Source organism: Dendrobates tinctorius, unplaced genomic scaffold, assembly GCF_039654945.1.
Source record: "Dendrobates tinctorius isolate UK_male_01 unplaced genomic scaffold, ASM3965494v1 ptg000051l, whole genome shotgun sequence".
NCBI classification, from domain to species: domain Eukaryota; kingdom Metazoa; phylum Chordata; class Amphibia; order Anura; family Dendrobatidae; genus Dendrobates; species Dendrobates tinctorius.
The window spans coordinates 22,787,424-22,804,624 of record NW_027361719.1 but is presented as its reverse complement, the minus strand read 5'-3'; the positions used below and the strand labels follow the sequence as shown (position 1 = coordinate 22,804,624).

Sequence of the window (17,201 nt, the reverse complement as noted above, 5' to 3'; positions counted from 1 at the left end):
TTATGCTAGAAATTTATTTAGACCTATTTAATTAAACCAAATGCTTAACACTTTCACACAATGTTAGGGGGTTCAATTCTCCAATAAAAAGAAAACGCGCCTTTATTGACTACCTGAAACATTCCCCTGATGTACTATTCCTACAGGAAACTCATTTTTCCAATAACTCATCCCCCAAATTTTTCCATAAGCTTTACTCGAGATTTTTTCCTGCCTCTCATGATAAAAAAAATGAGAGGAGTCGCCATACTGCTCCATAATTCTTTCCCATTTTTGCAGGAAGGTATGACTGTGGACACAGAGGGTAGATACATAATCCTTTGGGGCACGGTACAGGAGAAGCGTCTCTGTCTTGTTAATTGCTATGCACCTCCGACATTACAAATGAAAACAATTAAATCTATTGCAAAATCCCTAAGGTCCATCTCCTATGATACTATCATATGGGGGGGTGATTTTAACTTGATCTTAAACCCAACCCTTAATAGCTCCAATAATATGAGGTCCGACATGTCAAGGAGGGATAAAGTTATACTTGAAAATATCCTCCAAGCCCATCATTTGGTTGATACGTGGAGAGAATCCCATAGACAGTCAAGAGGTTACACATATTTTTCTAGGGTCTTTCATTCATACTCCAGGATAGACTGGGTTCTCACCAACTCGGAAAATATACCATCACTGATGTATTCTAGGCATGTCCCCTCTTCATGGTCTGACCATGATAGTGTACTCTCTGCATTTAAACTGGGCGTAGCGAATACACGTCTGTACACATGGAGAATGAATGAATCCTTATTGTCCGATCCTCAGACTCGACTACTGGTTGAACAGGAGCTTAACACCTTTTTCCTCTCTAATATTACCCTTGACACCTCTATAGGTAGTGTGTGGATGGCCCATAAAAAATATATCACTGGCGTACTCATTAGGATAGCATCCCAAAAAAAGAAAAATCGTCTTCAGGAGCAACTGATTCTCGAGAACGAACTCTATAAATTAGAAACTGCCAACCAGTTACACCCCTCATTATACTTAACTAAGCAAATTTATGATTTAAAACTAAAGCTAAACACTTTGCTAACGACCTGCACAGAAAGAGCAATTAGGTGGACGCAAGCAACATTTTATTGATTCGCTAATAAAATGGACCGAATGCTTGCTCGAAAATTAAAACAGAAAGAGCGAATAAACTCTATTTTTTCTATAAAAGACGAACAGTCCCAAACTACCTTTAATCCTAATAAAATCTATAAAATGTTTAAAAATTACTACCAAAAATTATACACTGCTAGCGCAAATTTCTCATTGCCCAAACTGGAGGACTTTTTATCTAATGTGCCACTACCTTCCCTAACCCCGACTTATGCTGCCACATTACACTCTCCTATCTCCGAAGAGGAAATCACATCCACAGTAAGCCACCTAAAAGTTGGGAAAGCTCCGGGGCCCGATGGATTCACCGCACTATACTATAAAAAATTTTCAAACATCTTGCTTAAACATATTCATATCTACTGCAATAACATACTAACAGGCCAAACAATGCCGCCGGAATTTTACACAGCACATATCACTGTTATCCCAAAACAAGGGAGAGACCCGTTACTCACGAAAAACTATAGGCCAATATCCCTCTTGAATGTGGACCTCAAGATCTTTTCCTCCATAATAGCCAACAGGATTAATAAATGCCTACCTAGCCTTATTCACAGGGATCAGGTTGGATTCATTCCAACAAGGCAGGCCCCAGATAATATACTTAAAAACCTAAATCTTATTCATAGTGCCAACAAACGTAAAACCCCCTTAACTATACTTGCTTTAGATATAGAAAAAGCTTTTGATACCGTCACATGGTCATATATGTTTAATATAATGCACACATTGGGGATATCGCAACAATTAATCAACTCACTCAAACTCCTCTACAATAACCCAGAAGCGTATTTAAAACTACCCTCAACTTCTCCAGAACCAATAGTTATTCATAGGGGAACTAGGCAGGGTTGCCCCTTTTCTCCAGCTCCATTCGCTATGGAAATGGAACCATTGGCGCAAAAGATCCGCCTACACCCCGATATCACAGGCCAAACTATAGGTAAACATTAATACAAGGTCAGTCTGTTTGCCGACGATCTTCTTTTGACTCTGACGAACCCACATGTGTCCCAGCCTAATCTTATAAATACACTTAAACACTTTGAGGAAATTTCTGGTTTGAAGGTTAATGTTGATAAATCAGAAATCATGTTCCTTAATACCTCCCCTACTGAACAAACCTCAATATTAGAGAACTTCCATTTCCACCATGCGAAGTGCTATATCACCTACCTAGGAATCAACCTTACACTATCCAAATCCACGTTATATAAGCATAACTACACCCCTCTTCTCCAAAAACTAACGCAATCTTTATAAAAATGGTCCTCCCCGTCTCTCTTTTTTTAGGAAGAGTCCATTCGATTAAAATGGTCACTTTGCCTCAATTCCTATATTTGTTTCGATCTCTGCCCATTCCAGTGCCTCTGATGACTTTCAAAATGATAAACTCGCACAAAACACGTTTTATCTGGAATAATAAAAAGCCCCGTACCTCTCAGCAAATTTTGTTCAGACATAAAAGAGAGGGAGGAGTCTCTCTGCCAAACTTTACTCTTTATTACAGGGCGGCCCAGATTGCCCAGCTGGCAGGGGTCAACGCAGAACAACACACTCCCATCTGGCCACAAATAGAAAACTCACAAATAGCACCTTATTCCTTGGAGAGCCTAATCTGGGCCACAGGACCCTTACCGAAGGATCTAGCCTTTCATTCGCCGTATACTTCTCACTCGCTGCGTCTCTGGAGAGCGAACAGATTCCAATTCGCACTACAATCTCACCCCTCCCCACTTTTAAACTTGTTTAATAACCCAGAATTTATCGACTCACTTTAAACTAATGTCAAAACAAGAGTTTGTCGTGAAATATCAAGTCCCGAGGTCTGAGGTTTTCAGACTGGAACTAATTTTCCAGTTTCTGCAAAACCTAACAGTATGCTCACCAAACATAAAACCTACAACGTACGAGTTAAAATGTTTATATGACCCCATGGGTAATGGCCTTATATCCCATCTCTATTCTACATTTAATCAACCTAGAGACGGCTTTAAATTGAAATCTATGGAGCAATGGGAAGCAGACCTACAAATCTCCCTCACACCTCAAAGGTTGTACAGGTGTTACGAGAATATAATGAGGGGTAGCAATCAAGTTTCACTCACCGAAACATCTCTTAAACTGTTCCATAGGATTCACTACGTACCTAACTTCCTGCACAATATCTACCATTCAGTCCCTGGCGGTTGTTTTAGAGGGTGCACGGATAGTGGGGATACCCTCCACATATGTGGACATGCCCGATAGTAAAGTCTCTCTGGAAAGATGTGGTAAAACTAATTGACAATATATTGGGTAAGAAATTGCTTCTGTCGCCGTCAGTACTACTGCAGGGAGACAGACCAATCAATGCCAATACTGGGACCTGCCGTCTTATTGACTTTATTGCTATGGCAACAAGAAACCACATGGCTAGCAGATGGAAGACTATCAATAACGCAGGTGAAGAAACCACACGCAACGAGAAACCACATGGCTAGCAGATGGAAGACTATCAATAACGCAGGTGAAGAAACCACACGCAACGAGAAACCACATGGCTAGCAGATGGAAGACTATCAATAACGCAGGTGAAGAGAAGGGTTAATTTGATAATGTTATACGAGAAAATAGAAGCCATCAGATCTGATTCACTCAACGCTTTTCGAAATATCTGGGACCCTTGGATTCAGGCTTATGGGGATGATGATCTTTCCAGGATGATATCTTTATCTGCATAGCGGGCTGACATGGTAGTTGTCTCTTACAATTATACTCTCTAAAACAAACTCTCTAGTACCTCACGTCTATTTACTTTATTCTATTGACACTTATTACATACTCCCCTCTCTCCCTCCCCACCTCGTTAAGACTAGATTAGTCGTGTTATAATTCTTCTACAAATTTCTAAAAATTTAGATTGCGAAGTCAAGGGTAACGTATGACATATTGTGTCTTTTCTTGTATATTTCCCCCTGCGAGGGGATCCTTGTACTCTAATATGAATGTATTTCATGTTTTATGATGTTTCCTTTTCCATAAAACCGTTGAAACTAAAAAAGTTTAAAAAAAATTTGAGCAACACGGAGATGCTAAAAGTTTTTGTTACTTTTGCTATTTTCACTTAAGTTTGAAGCATTTCTGCCAAAATGGGCAGAGCTCAGGTAGAGCTGGGTGTGATGGTGTGCAGCTACACCCGTCTGTCGATTTCCACAAAAGTTCCTGCATTTATGACTTCAGAAATGCTACTCCAGTACATTTCTGGCAGGGCGCATGCTATTGAGAAGATGTGCAAAATTCATTGAGTGGTGTGTGCCTCTTAAAGGGATTGTCCACTTCTAGGACAACCCTTTTTTAATCTAAATGTTAGGCCCTGATAAAATAAACAAACCTAAACTCACTTCCCGTACCGGCTCTGTTCCAGCAGTGTCAGCACTCACGAGCCCGGGGCTATGATGCGGTGACACTTGGTGCCCGATGTCCAAATAGCGCTGGCGTCACTGTCTCCGCCTCCAGTCAAAATGAACATGAACAGGAAGTCAGAGGTCAGCTGCATGTTAAGTTCATATGAAGGCAGGAACCGTGATGCCAGTGGAGATTTGGCACCGGGCATCGAGTATTACTCATCATTGCACCACATCACAGGCCCGGGACCACTTGAACGGAGCCGACACAGGAGGTGGGTATAGGTTTATTTATTTTATCGAGGTCTGTCATTTAGTTTAAGAAGGTGTTGTCCTAGTAGTGATCAACCCCTTCATGGAATTTGCTGCATCATACTCCAATGAACCCTTAATTAAGACTTGTGCGCGTGAATTTTTTCATATTTTCAATTAAAACTATAAATTCTGCATGGCAAATTGAGTATATAAAAAAAAGACAGAAAGAAATGAAAAAGCGAGGAAGGAATGAGAAATCGTGGACACATGACACAGCACAGGCTCCTCTGTCTTCACCCTCTTACAATGATCCATCGTTAGAGGACGCTGTCAAACATAGAAGTTGTAACATAAGTACGGTACCTTAACAGTCCTGAAGTTCTCAGCATCATTCATGCCAGTTAAGCTACTTGCGTTCTTGTTCAGGTAGACATACTTGGTACAGTCTGGAGCCAACTTGAGTTGTCCTGAGCAAAGAAAATTAGAAACTACAATATGTACAGGATATATATGATATATTTCTCCAAATTAAGGCTAAAAAGAAAAAAATATCTCTATTGAAGGCATCACATCCTCACCTAGTAAGTCAGCGCCTCCCCCAGACAGCAATTGATAGAATATATGGAAATTTCGTTCCGCTTTGACATGTTTCACCACTCGTGACTTCTCCAGGAGATCTACACAATGCAGAAGAGAACTATCAGCCCAAACTACAGAAAAAACCATGGCTTTCTATCACATTCTTGGTTTTTTTCACTTTACCACAATGAAGATGGCACTTGGGGAGTTCTCTTCGCTGCTTTGATTATATAGATTTTAAATTTATTGCAGAGGATTTTATTTTATCATTTTGAGTACCGTAATCTTATTGATAACTCTGCAAAAAAATAATTAGCAGGGTTTTCCATTCATGATAAAAAGGCAGCAGGCCATAAAAAAATAAAGCATTCACACTGTAATGAACCCCTAAGGCTCTTAAACAAATGCTGCCTGGGTCCCCCAGCCGGTCTCTGTGGTTCCTCTTCTGACGTGAATGTACAGCTGACCTCATTGGGTGCAGCCTTACCACTTTGGCCTCCTTAGGTCGCTCCTATCAGTCTAAGACCAGGTTCACATAAGCGTATAAAAAAATCATTCAGAGTTTCATCCAGAAAACTCAGAATTTTTTTTCTCACTTGTTACCCATGTGCCATTCGTATACAGTCCATATTTTTAGAGCAGCAGCTATTTCTCATTTACAGGACCTTTTACAGTTTTCTATGTTACAGAATTGCAATGTATCCGGGAAAATCACATGCTGTACTGCAACTCCATACGCCATCCGATCCCATAGGCTTGAACGGCCGAGTCTCATCTGATGTATGGAAGAAACTAGTGCATTCTGTGATTTTTTTCACATGCAAATTCACATTGATGTCTGTTTTTCTACAGACAGTACTCGGACCGAAAATACGGTTGTGTGAACAAGCTCTGAGACTCTTTTTCATTAGCATTGGACCCTAATCTATCTTTACATTAGTACACTTTTGGCCTGTGAGAAACATGTCTGATAGAAATAATTAGGTTTCCATCAGAGAAAGGTCGCCTTGTCGTGGCTGGTGAGCACACACGAATTGGCCAATATGTGCACTATTTACTTTATGATTATAAGTATTTTCTATATGGCGGTAAAGCACTTTAAAGGGAACCAGCATCTGGGAAAAAACATAATTTGAAGACCATATGTGTTCCTTAAGGAGAGACTTGTCAATCAACTGGAGTGGTGCGTGGAGAAACCAGCCAGATGGGGCGACAGACTAGTCTCATCTCTCCCCATAGTCCCCACTACCTGGCTCTTTATATAATTTCTCTGAAACAATAGAGCAATAATTCACGCCGCCTGTGGTTTGGGCAGCATGAAGTGACTGACCAGGTTTCCATTAAATTTCAAATATTCAGTGTTTGTATACTGGTTAGTGCATACTGTCTCCTGTTGTATTCTATCAAGCTGCTTGCACCTGTTCACACTTGCCTCATTGTATTGGGATGAGCTAATCAATTTTTTTTCTTTCCACTGCTTTGGCCAGCAATTGACTGCTGCAGTCACATGCCTGCTTAACAGAAACAGGATGCACGGAAAATAGTCTCCTGGTTCTGATGAGTTGGTCACCCTAGTGGCCATACATGTCTATGCAACGCCGCGGGCCTCGCCTCCCAGCTGACACGTCACTGGCTGGCCAGCCCTGTGACGTAGGACGCCGACTCCTTGGCTTTCGGTTCTCGGCGCTAGCACCGGAAGTGCCGCCATAGCGCATATTGACAGCGGTATCCACACTGGCTCTATAATGGTTGCCTTCTCTCTGCTTTCACATAACCCCCCGAGGAAGCTGATGCGAAACGCGCGTCGGGGTTCTGTTCTTCATCGCCAGGTATGCACACAGCACTTTTGTTGTGAGTTCATTTTTCCCTTCACCGTTGAGGTCTGATGAACTCCCTCCTCTGGTGAAGGAAGGTAGTGAGGCTGATTGCCAAACACCTGGGCAGCTAGATGATGACTGGGTGGCTGGAATTGAGGACTGGATATAAGGCAGCCGACGCCCTTCTGCCTTGCTGGTGATCCTGCTGGATTCTTGGAGACCAGTCTGATTCCTGCGTCTCAAAGATAAGTTTTTCTGCTCTGCTTTGTACACTTCAGTTTTGTTTTTGTTTTGCCTTGTTTTTTGGGAGTTCTGCCATCCCTGGCCAGGGTGAGCTGATTTCCATTTTTGTCTCTGATCTGTTGATCTTTTGCTCTGTCTTCAGAATATACCTGAGTGCTGATATAGTCTTTCGAAGCCTAGCGACTTCAGGGCCTGTTTTTCCTATCAGTCGGTTGGCACATTTTGGATAGGGTTTTTGCGGATGGCAGACAGCGGCTTTCCTATCCTGTCCTATTTAGTTAGCTTGGGCCCCATCATTTTCTCAACCTATCTTTCTATCTGTGTTAGTGTTTTCATCTTGCTTCACCGTCATTATATGTTGGGGGCTGCCTATTGCTTTGGGGTCTGCTCTGGGGCAGTTTAGTTTTTCCCCTTTCTGTCTTTAGGCTATGTAGTTCTCCGGCTGTGATTGAGGGGTCTAGGGCACCGTAGGAACCCCCCATGGCTACTGCTAGTTGTTGTGGATAGGTTCAGGGGTCTGCAATCCGATAGCTGCCAACCTCTCTGGTTTTTCTGGACTTAGCTAGTATTTTGTTTTTTCCTCCTTCGGTGACTCATCATAACAGAATCACCAGCCATACCGCAGATCCTAGGGTACTCAATAGCAGGAAAGAATTGTAAAAAAAAAAAAAAGAAGTGTGTCAGAATTTTTTTTTTTTGTGCATATTTTTTCCTCTATATCTCTGAGGCCGTAGGGGGAATTTTTCTCTTAATGGAGATGAAGCAATTGTCTGATCATGTGGAGCAGCTCGCTGCTGAAGTGCGGGGAATTTCTGCCTATCTTGCTCATTCACATGCTGCTGAACCAAAGATTCATACTCCTGATGTGTTTTTTGGGGATCGGTCTAAATTCTTGAATTTCAAGAATAATTGTAAATTATTTTTTGCCTTGCAGCCTAACTCGTCGGGGAACTCCGCGCAGCAGGTTAAAATTGTCATCACTTTGCTGCGTGGCGATCCCTGTTGTGAGTTCATTTTCCCCTTTCCCCTTCACTACTGAGGCCCCTTCACTCTTCTGGTAGAGAAAGGTAGTGAGCCTGATTGTCAAACACCTGGGTCTGATCATGATGACTGGCTGAGTGGAGTTACTGACTGGATATAAGGCTGCCGACGCCCTTTTTCCCTGCGGGTGATTTCTCTGTGGACTTCTAGGAAACCAGTCTGATTCCTGCTCTTCTAAAGCTAAGATTTCTGCTTTGCCTTTTTGCATTAGTGTTTTGTTTTCCCTGCTTTTCTGGATTCTGCCATTCCCTGCTGGGGTGAGCAGAATCTCCTTTTGCCTGTTGCTCTGTCTTCAGAATAATCCTGAGTACTGACATAGCTTTTTTGAAGCCTAGCGTCTTCAGGGCCTTTTTTTACTGTCAGTTTGTTGGCTCTTATTTTCATAGGGTTTTTCACGGATTGCAGACAGCAGCCTTCCTGTCCTTTCCTATCTAAGTTAGTTTGGGCCCCATCTTTGCTCAGTCTATCTTTCTGTCTGTGTTTTGTTCTTTCTTCTTGCTTCACCGTCATTATATGTGGGGGCTGCCTTTTGCTTTGGGGTCTGCTCTGGGGCAGTTTAGATTTCCCTTTCTGTCTTTAGGCTTTGTAGTCCTCCGGCTGTGATCGAGGGGCCTAGGGCATCGTAGGAGCCCCCCACAGCTACTGCTAGTTGTGTTGATAGGTTCAGGGGTCTGCAATCCGATAGCTGCCAACCTCTCTGGTTTTCTTGACTTAGCTAGCATTTCTATTTTTGCCTCCTACGGTGACTCAATCATAACAGAATCACCCGCCATACCGCAGATTCTAGGGTACTCAATAGCAGGAAAGAATTGTGTGTAAAAAAAAAAAAAAAAGTGTATATTTTTTCCTCTATATCTCTGAGGCCGTAGGGGGAATTTTTTTTTCTCTCAATGGAGATAATGCAATTGTCTGATGGTGTGGAGCAGCTCGCTGCGGAAGTGCGGGGCATTTCTGCCTACCTTGCTCATTCACATGCTGCTGAACCAAAGATTCCTACACATGATGTATTTTTTGGGGATCGGTCTAAATTTTTGAATTTCAAAAATAATTGTAAATTATTTTTTGCCTTGAAGCCTAACTCGTCAGGGAGCTCCGCGCAGCAGGTTAAAATTCTCATCTCTTTGCTGCGTGGCGATCCCCAGGATTGGGCGTTTTCTTTGAAACCAGATGATCCTATTCTGACTATGTGAACGCATTTTTTCAGGCCTTGGGGTTGTTGTATGACGAACCTAATGCCATTGATCAGGCTGAAAAGACCCTGCTGGCATTGAACCAGGGTCGTGATTCTGCAGAATTGTACTGTCAAAAATTCCGAAAGTGGGCAGTACTTACTACCTGGAATGATAATGCCTTGGCTGCTCTCTTTCGGAAGAGGTTGTCAGAAGCCGTAAAAGATACTATGGTGGGATTTCCTGTTCCCTCTGGTCTTGACGATTCTATGTCTTTGGCCATTCAGGTTGATCGGCGTTTGCGCGAACGCAGAGCTGCACGAGAGGTGTTGCCACCTGTTGAACAGATGTCTGAACCTATGCAATGTGATAGAGTTTTTTCCAGAGAGCAGCGTCAGGAGTTCAGAAGGCGTAATTAGTTGTGTTTTTTCTGTGGAGATGCCTTGCATATTATTTCTGTCTGTCCTAAACGCGAGAAATGCTTTGCACACACATTTTCTGTTGGTGGTGTTCAACCTAAGTTTTTTCTGGCTATTACTCTGATCTGCTCCCTGTCCACATTTTCCGCCAAGGCTTTTGTGGATTCGGGAGCAGCCCTAAACCTAATGGACTTGGTTTTTGCTAAACGTTGTGGATTTCCGATGACACCTCTGCAGACGCCTATCCCTTTGAGGGGGATTGATGCTACTCCTTTGGCTAAAAATAAACCTCAGTTTTGGACCCAGGTGGTAATGCGGGTCGCCCCAGACCATCAAGAAAATTGCAGGTTTTTGGTGTTACATAATCTGCATGATACTATTGTTCTGGGGTTTCCCTGGTTACAAATTCATAATCCAGTTTTGGATTGGAAATCTGTGTCTGTGGTGAGTTGGGGTTGTCGGTTTGCCCTTAGTGAGGCTCCGGTGTTTTCCACCTCTCCTCAGTCGCATGATGTTCCTGATTATTTGGCGGACTTTTATGATGTATTTAGTGAGAATGAGTCTGCGTCTCTGCCTCCTCATAGGAGTTATGACTGTGCAATTGAACTGAGCCCGGGGTGTAAATTTCCCAAGGGTCGGCTCTTCAATTTATCTGTACCCGAGCACGAGGCTATGCGATCCTATATTAAGGAGGCGTTGGAGAAGGGGCATATTAGACCATCCTCGTCACCCTTAGGTGCCGGTTTTTTTTTTGTAGCCAAAAAGGATGGATCATTAAGACCTTGTATTGATTATCGTGCCCTCAACAAAATTACTGTTAAATATCAGTATCCGTTACCCCTGATTTCTGATCTATTCTCCAGAGTTAAAGGTACTTGCTGGTTTACCAAGCTTGACCTCAGGGGGGCGTATAATCTTATTCGCATTAAGCATGGGGATGAATGGAAGACAGCGTTTAATACTCCGGAGGGACATTTTGAGTACCTGGTGATGCCTTTTGGGCTCACTAATGCCCCTTCTGTCTTCCTGTGCTTCATGAACGATATTTTCCGAGATTTTGTCGATAAATTTTTGATTATCTATCTGGATGATATTTTGATCTTCTCCAAGGATTAGGATTCTCATGTGGAGCATATTCGGACTGTGTTCCGGATCTTGAGGGAGAATTCCCTGTATGTCAAAGGATCGAAATGCCTTTTTGGAGTACAGAGGATTTTTTTTATGGGATTTATTTTGTCCCCGTCTACTATTGAAATGGACCCGGCCAAGGTACAGGCCATTTACGATTGGGTTCAGCCCACTTCTTTGAAGGCCCTCCAGAAGTTTTTGGGTTTTGCTAATTTTTATCGGAAATTTATAGCAAAATTTTCTAGTATTGCCAAGCCATTGACTGATTTAACTAAGAAGGGTGCTGATGTGTTAAATTGGTCTCCGGAGGCTGTTTCTTCCTTTCAGGAGCTGAAGCGAAGATTCACCTCTGCCCCGGTTTTGCGGCAACCTGATGTCTCACTTCCGTTTCAGGTAGAGGTGGATGCTTCTGAGATTGGTGCAGGAGCTGTTTTGTCCCAAAATATCCTGTAACATCTAAAATGAATCCCTGTGCTTTCTTTTCCCGAAAGTTCTCTCCATCTGAACGTAACTATGATGTGGGGAATCGGGAACTGTTGAATGTCAAGGCTGACGCCCTCTCTAGGAGCTTCTTTGCTGATTCTCCTGTGGTGACCAAGTCTGCTACCATCTTAGGCGAAGGGGTAGTTCTTTCTGCCATCTCGCCAGATTTGAGACGTGCTCTGGAAGAGTTCCAGGAGGACAAACCTGAGCGTTGTCCCAGTGGAAAGTTGTATGTTCCTGACCAGTGGAAGAAGAGAGTGATGTCTGAAGTTCATTGCTCTGCTTTGGCTGGTCATCCAGGTATTTTTGGTACTAGAGATCTGGTGAGTCAGTCTTTTTGGTGGCCCTCCTTGTCTCGTGATGTCAGGAATTTTGTGCAGTCCTGTGGGACATGCTCCCGGTCTAAATCGTGTTCTCGCTCTAGTGGGTTGTTGATGCCTTTGCCTGTCCCCAAGAGGCCATGGACCCATATTTCAATGGATTTCATCTCTGATATGCCTGTCTCTCAAAGGATGACTGTTATTTGGGTGATTTGTGATAGGTTCTCTAAGATGGTTCATCTTTTACCGCTCCCTAAGTTGCCGTCTTCCTCTGAATTAGTGCCCCTGTTTTTACAACAGGTGGTTCGTTTGCACGGGAGTCCTGAGAACATTGTATCTGACAGAGGAGTCCAGTTTGTGTCTAGATTTTGGAGAACTTTCTGTTCCAAGCTGGGAATTCAGTTGTCCTTCTCCTCTGCTTTTCACCCTCAGACCAATGGGCAGACAGAGAGAACAAACCAGACCTTGGAGTCATATTTGAGATGTTTTATTTCTGCTGATCAGGATGATTGGGTTTCATTTTTGCCCTTGGCCGAATTTGCTTTAAATAATAGAGCTAGTTCTGCCACTTTGATGTCACCTTTTTTTTGTAACTTTGGGTTTCATCCTCGATTTTCTTCAGGGCAGGTGGAGCCCTCTGCCTGCCCAGGTGTTGACACTGTGGTGGAGAGAATGCACCAGATTTGGGACCAAGTGGTGGATAAGTTATCTCTCTCCCAGGAAAAGGCTCAGCGGTTTTCCAACCGACATAGGACCATTGGTCCCCAGTTTAAGGTTGGTGATATGGTGTGGTTATCATCAAAAAATATTGCTATGAAGGTGGCTTCTCCTAAGTTTAAGCCTAGATTTATTGGACCTTACAAGATTTTGGAGATTATTAATCCGGTCTCTTTTCGTTTGGCTCTTCCTGTCACATTTAAAATTCATAATGTGTTCCATAAATCTTTGTTGAAGAGGTTTGTTGAACCTGTTGTTCCGGGGGTGGCACCCCCAGACCCTGTATTGGTTGAAGGTAACATGGAATATGAGGTAGAGAAAGTACTGGATTCCCGTCTGGCTAGACGGAGACTCCAGTATTTGGTTAAGTGGAAGGGTTATGGTCAGGAGGATAATTCCTGGGTCTCTGCCTCTGATATTCATGCCAAAAGATTGGTGCGTGCCTTTCATCGGGCTCACCCTGATCACCCTGGTGGCGTGGTTGAGGGTTCGGTGACCCCTCCTCAAGGGGGAGGTACTGTTGTGAGTTCATTTTCCCCTTCACTACTGAGGCCCGAGGAACTCCCTCTTCTGGTAGAGAAAGGTAGTGAGCCTGATTGTCAAACACCTGGGTCTGATCATGATGACTGGCTGAGTGGAGTTACTGACTGGATATAAGGCTGCCGACGCCCTTTTTGCCTGCGGGTGATTTCTCTGTGGACTTCTAGGAAACCAGTCTGATTCCTGCTCTTCTAAAGCTAAGATTTCTGCTTTGTCTTTTTGCATTAGTGTTTTGTTTTCCCTGCTTTTCTGGATTCTGCCATTCCCTGCTGGGGTGAGCAGAATCTCCTTTTGCCTGTTGCTCTGTCTTCAGCATATTCCTGAGTACTGACATAGCTTTTTTGGAGCCTAGCGTCTTCAGGGCCTTTTTTACTGTCAGTTTGTTGGCTCTTATTTTCATAGGGTTTTTCACGGATTGCAGACAGCAGCCTTCCTGTCCTTTCCTATCTAAGTTAGTTTGGGCCCCATCTTTGCTCAGTCTATCTTTCTGTCTGTGTTTTGTTCTTTCTTCTTGCTTCACCGTCATTATATGTGGGGGCTGCCTTTTGCTTTGGGGTCTGCTCTGGGGCAGTTTAGATTTCCCTTTCTGTCTTTAGGCTTTGTAGTCCTCCGGCTGTGATCGAGGGGCCTAGAGCATCGTAGGAGCCCCCCACGGCTACTGCTAGTTGTGTTGATAGGTTCAGGGGTCTGCAATCCGATAGCTGCCAACCTCTCTGGTTTTCTGGACTTAGCTAGCATTTATATTTTTGCCTCCTACGGTGACTCAATCATAACAGATCCCCAGGATTTGGTGTTTTCTTTGAAACCTGATGATCCTATTCTGAATAATGTGAACTCATTTTTTCAAGCCTTGGGGTTGTTGTATGATGAACCTAATGCTATTGATCAGGCTGAAAAGACCCTGTTGGCATTAAGCCAGGGTCGGGATTCGGCAGAGTTGTACTGTCAAAAATTCTGAAAGTGGGCGGTCCTTACTACCTGGAATGATTGTGCCTTGGCAGCCCTCTTTCGGAAGGGTTTGTCAGAAAGATACTGTGGTGGGATTTCCTGTTCCCTCTGGTCTTGACGATTCTATGTCATTAGCCATTCAGGTTGATCGGCGTTTACGTGAACGCAAAACTACACGAGAGATCTTGCCACCTGTTGAACAAATGTCTGAACCTATGCAATGTGATAGAGTTTTGTCTAGGGCACAACGTCAGGAGTTCAGAAGGCGTAATAAGCTGTGTTTTTTTGTGGAGATTCCTCGCATATTATTTCTGTCTGCCCTAAACGAGAGAAACGTTGTGCACACACGTTTTCTGTGGGTGGTGTTCAACCTAAGTTTCTTCTGGCAATTACTCTGATCTGCTCCCTGTCCACATTTTCCGCCAAGGCTTTTGTGGATTCAGGAGCAGCTCTGAACCTGATGGACTTGGATTTTGCTAAACGTGGATTTCCTATGACACCTCTGCGGACACCTATCCCTTTGAGGGGTATTGATGCTACTCCTTTGGCAAAGAATAAACCTCAGTTTTGGACCCAGGTGGTAATGCGGGTCGCCCCAGACCATCAAGAAAATTGCAGATTTTTGGTGTTGCATAATTTGCATGATACCATTGTTCTGGGGTTTCCCTGGTTGCAAATCCATAATCCAGTTCTGGATTGGAAATCTTTGTCTGTGGTGAGTTGGGGTTGTCGGTGTGCCCTTAGTGATGCTCCTGTTTTCTCCACCTCTCCCCAGTCGCATGATGTTTCTGACTATTTGGCTGACTTTTATGATGTATTTAGTGAGAATGAGTCTGCGTCTTTGCCTCCTCATAGGAGTTATGACTGTGCAATTGAGCTGAACCCAGGGTGTAAATTCCCCAAGGGTCGGCTTTTCAATTTATCTGTACCCGAGCACGAGGCTATGCGATCCTATATTAAGGAGTCGTTGGAGAAGGGTCATATTAGACCATCCTCTTCACCCTTAGGTGCTGGGTTTTTTTTCGCGGCTAAAAAGGATGGTTCATTAAGGCCTTGTATTGACTATCGTGCCCTCAACAAAATTACTGTTAAATATCAGTATCCGTTACCCCTGATTTCTGATCTATTCTCCAGAGTTAAAGGTGCTTGCTGGTTTACCAAGCTTGACCTCAGCGGGGCATATAATCTTATTCGCATTAAGCATGGGGATGAATGGAAGACAGCGTTTAATACTCCGGAGGGACATTTTGAGTACCTGGTGATGCCTTTTGGGCTCACTAATGCCCCTTCTGTCTTCCAGTGCTTCATGAACGATATATTCCGAGACTTTTTGGATACATTTTTGATTATCTATCTGGATGATATTTTGATCTTCTCCACGAATTGGGACTCTCATGTGGAACATGTTCGGACTGTATTCCGGATTTTGAGGGAGAATTCCCTGTATGTCAAGGGATCGAAATGCCTTTTTGGGGTACAGAGGATTTCATTTTTGGGATTTATTTTGTCTCCGTCAACTATTGAAATGGACCCGGCCAAGGTACAGGCCATTTATGATTGGGTTCAGCCCACCTCTTTGAAGGCCCTCCAGAAGTTTTTGGGTTTTGCTAATTTTTATCGGAAATTTATAGCTAATTTTTCTGGTATTGCCAAGCCTTTGACTGATTTGACTAGGAAGGGTGCTGATGTGCTGAATTGGTCTCCGGAGGCTGTTTCTTCCTTTCAGGAGCTGAAGCGAAGATTCACTTCTGCTCCGGTTTTGCGGCAACCTGATGTCTCACTCCCGTTTCAGGTGGAGGTGGACGCTTTTGAGATGTGTGCAGGAGCGGTGTTGTCCCAAAAAGATGCTGTGACATCTAAAATGAATCCTTGTGCTTCTTTTCCCGAGAGTTCTCCCCATCCGAACGTAACTATGATGTGGGGAATCGGGAACTGTTGGCCATGAAATGGGCATTTGAGGAGTGGAGACATTGGTTGGAGGGAGCCAAACACCAAGTCGTGGTCCTTACTGACCACAAGAATTTGATTTACCTGGAGTCGGCCAAGCGCTTGAACCCTAGACAGGCTAGGTGGGCCTTGTTTTTCACACGTTTTGATTTTGTGGTCTCTTTTCTTCCGGGCACTAAGAATGTCAAGGCAGACGCCCTCTCTAGGAGTTTCCTTGCTGATTCTCTTGTTGTGACTAAGCCTGCTAACATCTTAGGCGAGGGGGTAGTTCTTTCTGCCATCTCGCCCGATTTGAGACGTGCTCTGGAAGAGTTTCAGGAGGACAAACCTGAGCATTGTCCCAGTGGAAAGTTGTATGTTCCTGACCAGTGGAGGAAGAGAGTGATGTCTGAAGTTCATTGCTCTGCATTGGCTGGTCATCCAGGTATTTTTGGTACTAGAGATCTGGTGAGTCGGTCTTTTTGGTGGCCCGCCTTGTCTCATGATGTCAGGAATTTTGTGCAGTCCTGTGGGACTTGCTCCCGGGCTAAACCTTATTCTCGCTCTAGTGGCTTGTTGATGCCTTTGCCGGTGCCCAGGAAGCCATGGACCCATATTTCAATGGATTTTATCTCTGATATGCCTGTCTGTCAGAGAATGACTGTTATTTGGGTGATTTGTGATAGATTCTCTAAGATGGTCCATCTTGTACCACTCCATAAGTTGCCATCTTCCTCTGAGTTGTTGCCCTTGTTTTTGCAACAGGTGGTTCACTTGCACGGGATTCCTGAGAACATTGTATCTGACAGAGGAGTTCAGTTTGTGTCTAGATTTTGGAGGACTTTCTGTTCCAAGCTGGGAATTCAGTTGTCCTTCTCCTCTGCGTTTCACCCTCAGACCAATGGGCAGACAGAGAGAACAAACCAGACTTTGGAGTCGTATTTGAGATGTTTTATTTCTGCCGATCAGGATGATTGGGTTTCATTTTTGCCCTTGGCCGAATTTGCTTTAAATAATAGAGCTAGTTCTGCCACTTTGATGTCACCTTTTTTTTTGTAACTTTGGGTTTCAC

The 17,201-nt window shown here is 43.6% G+C and overlaps 1 protein-coding gene across 2 annotated transcripts in view; it reads right to left on the bottom strand.

Annotated features, from left to right (window-relative positions):
* The window catches only part of MYO1A (myosin IA), a 124,950-nt gene that overhangs the window by 47,575 nt on the left and 60,174 nt on the right, over positions 1-17,201 (bottom strand). For both annotated transcript variants that reach the window (XM_073576855.1, XM_073576856.1), the window contains exons 8-9: positions 5,378-5,476; positions 5,163-5,266 (exon numbers count right to left, since the gene is read on the bottom strand). In XM_073576855.1, coding sequence (XP_073432956.1) covers positions 5,163-5,266; positions 5,378-5,476 — 203 coding nt within the window. The remainder of the gene's footprint in view (positions 1-5,162; positions 5,267-5,377; positions 5,477-17,201) is intronic.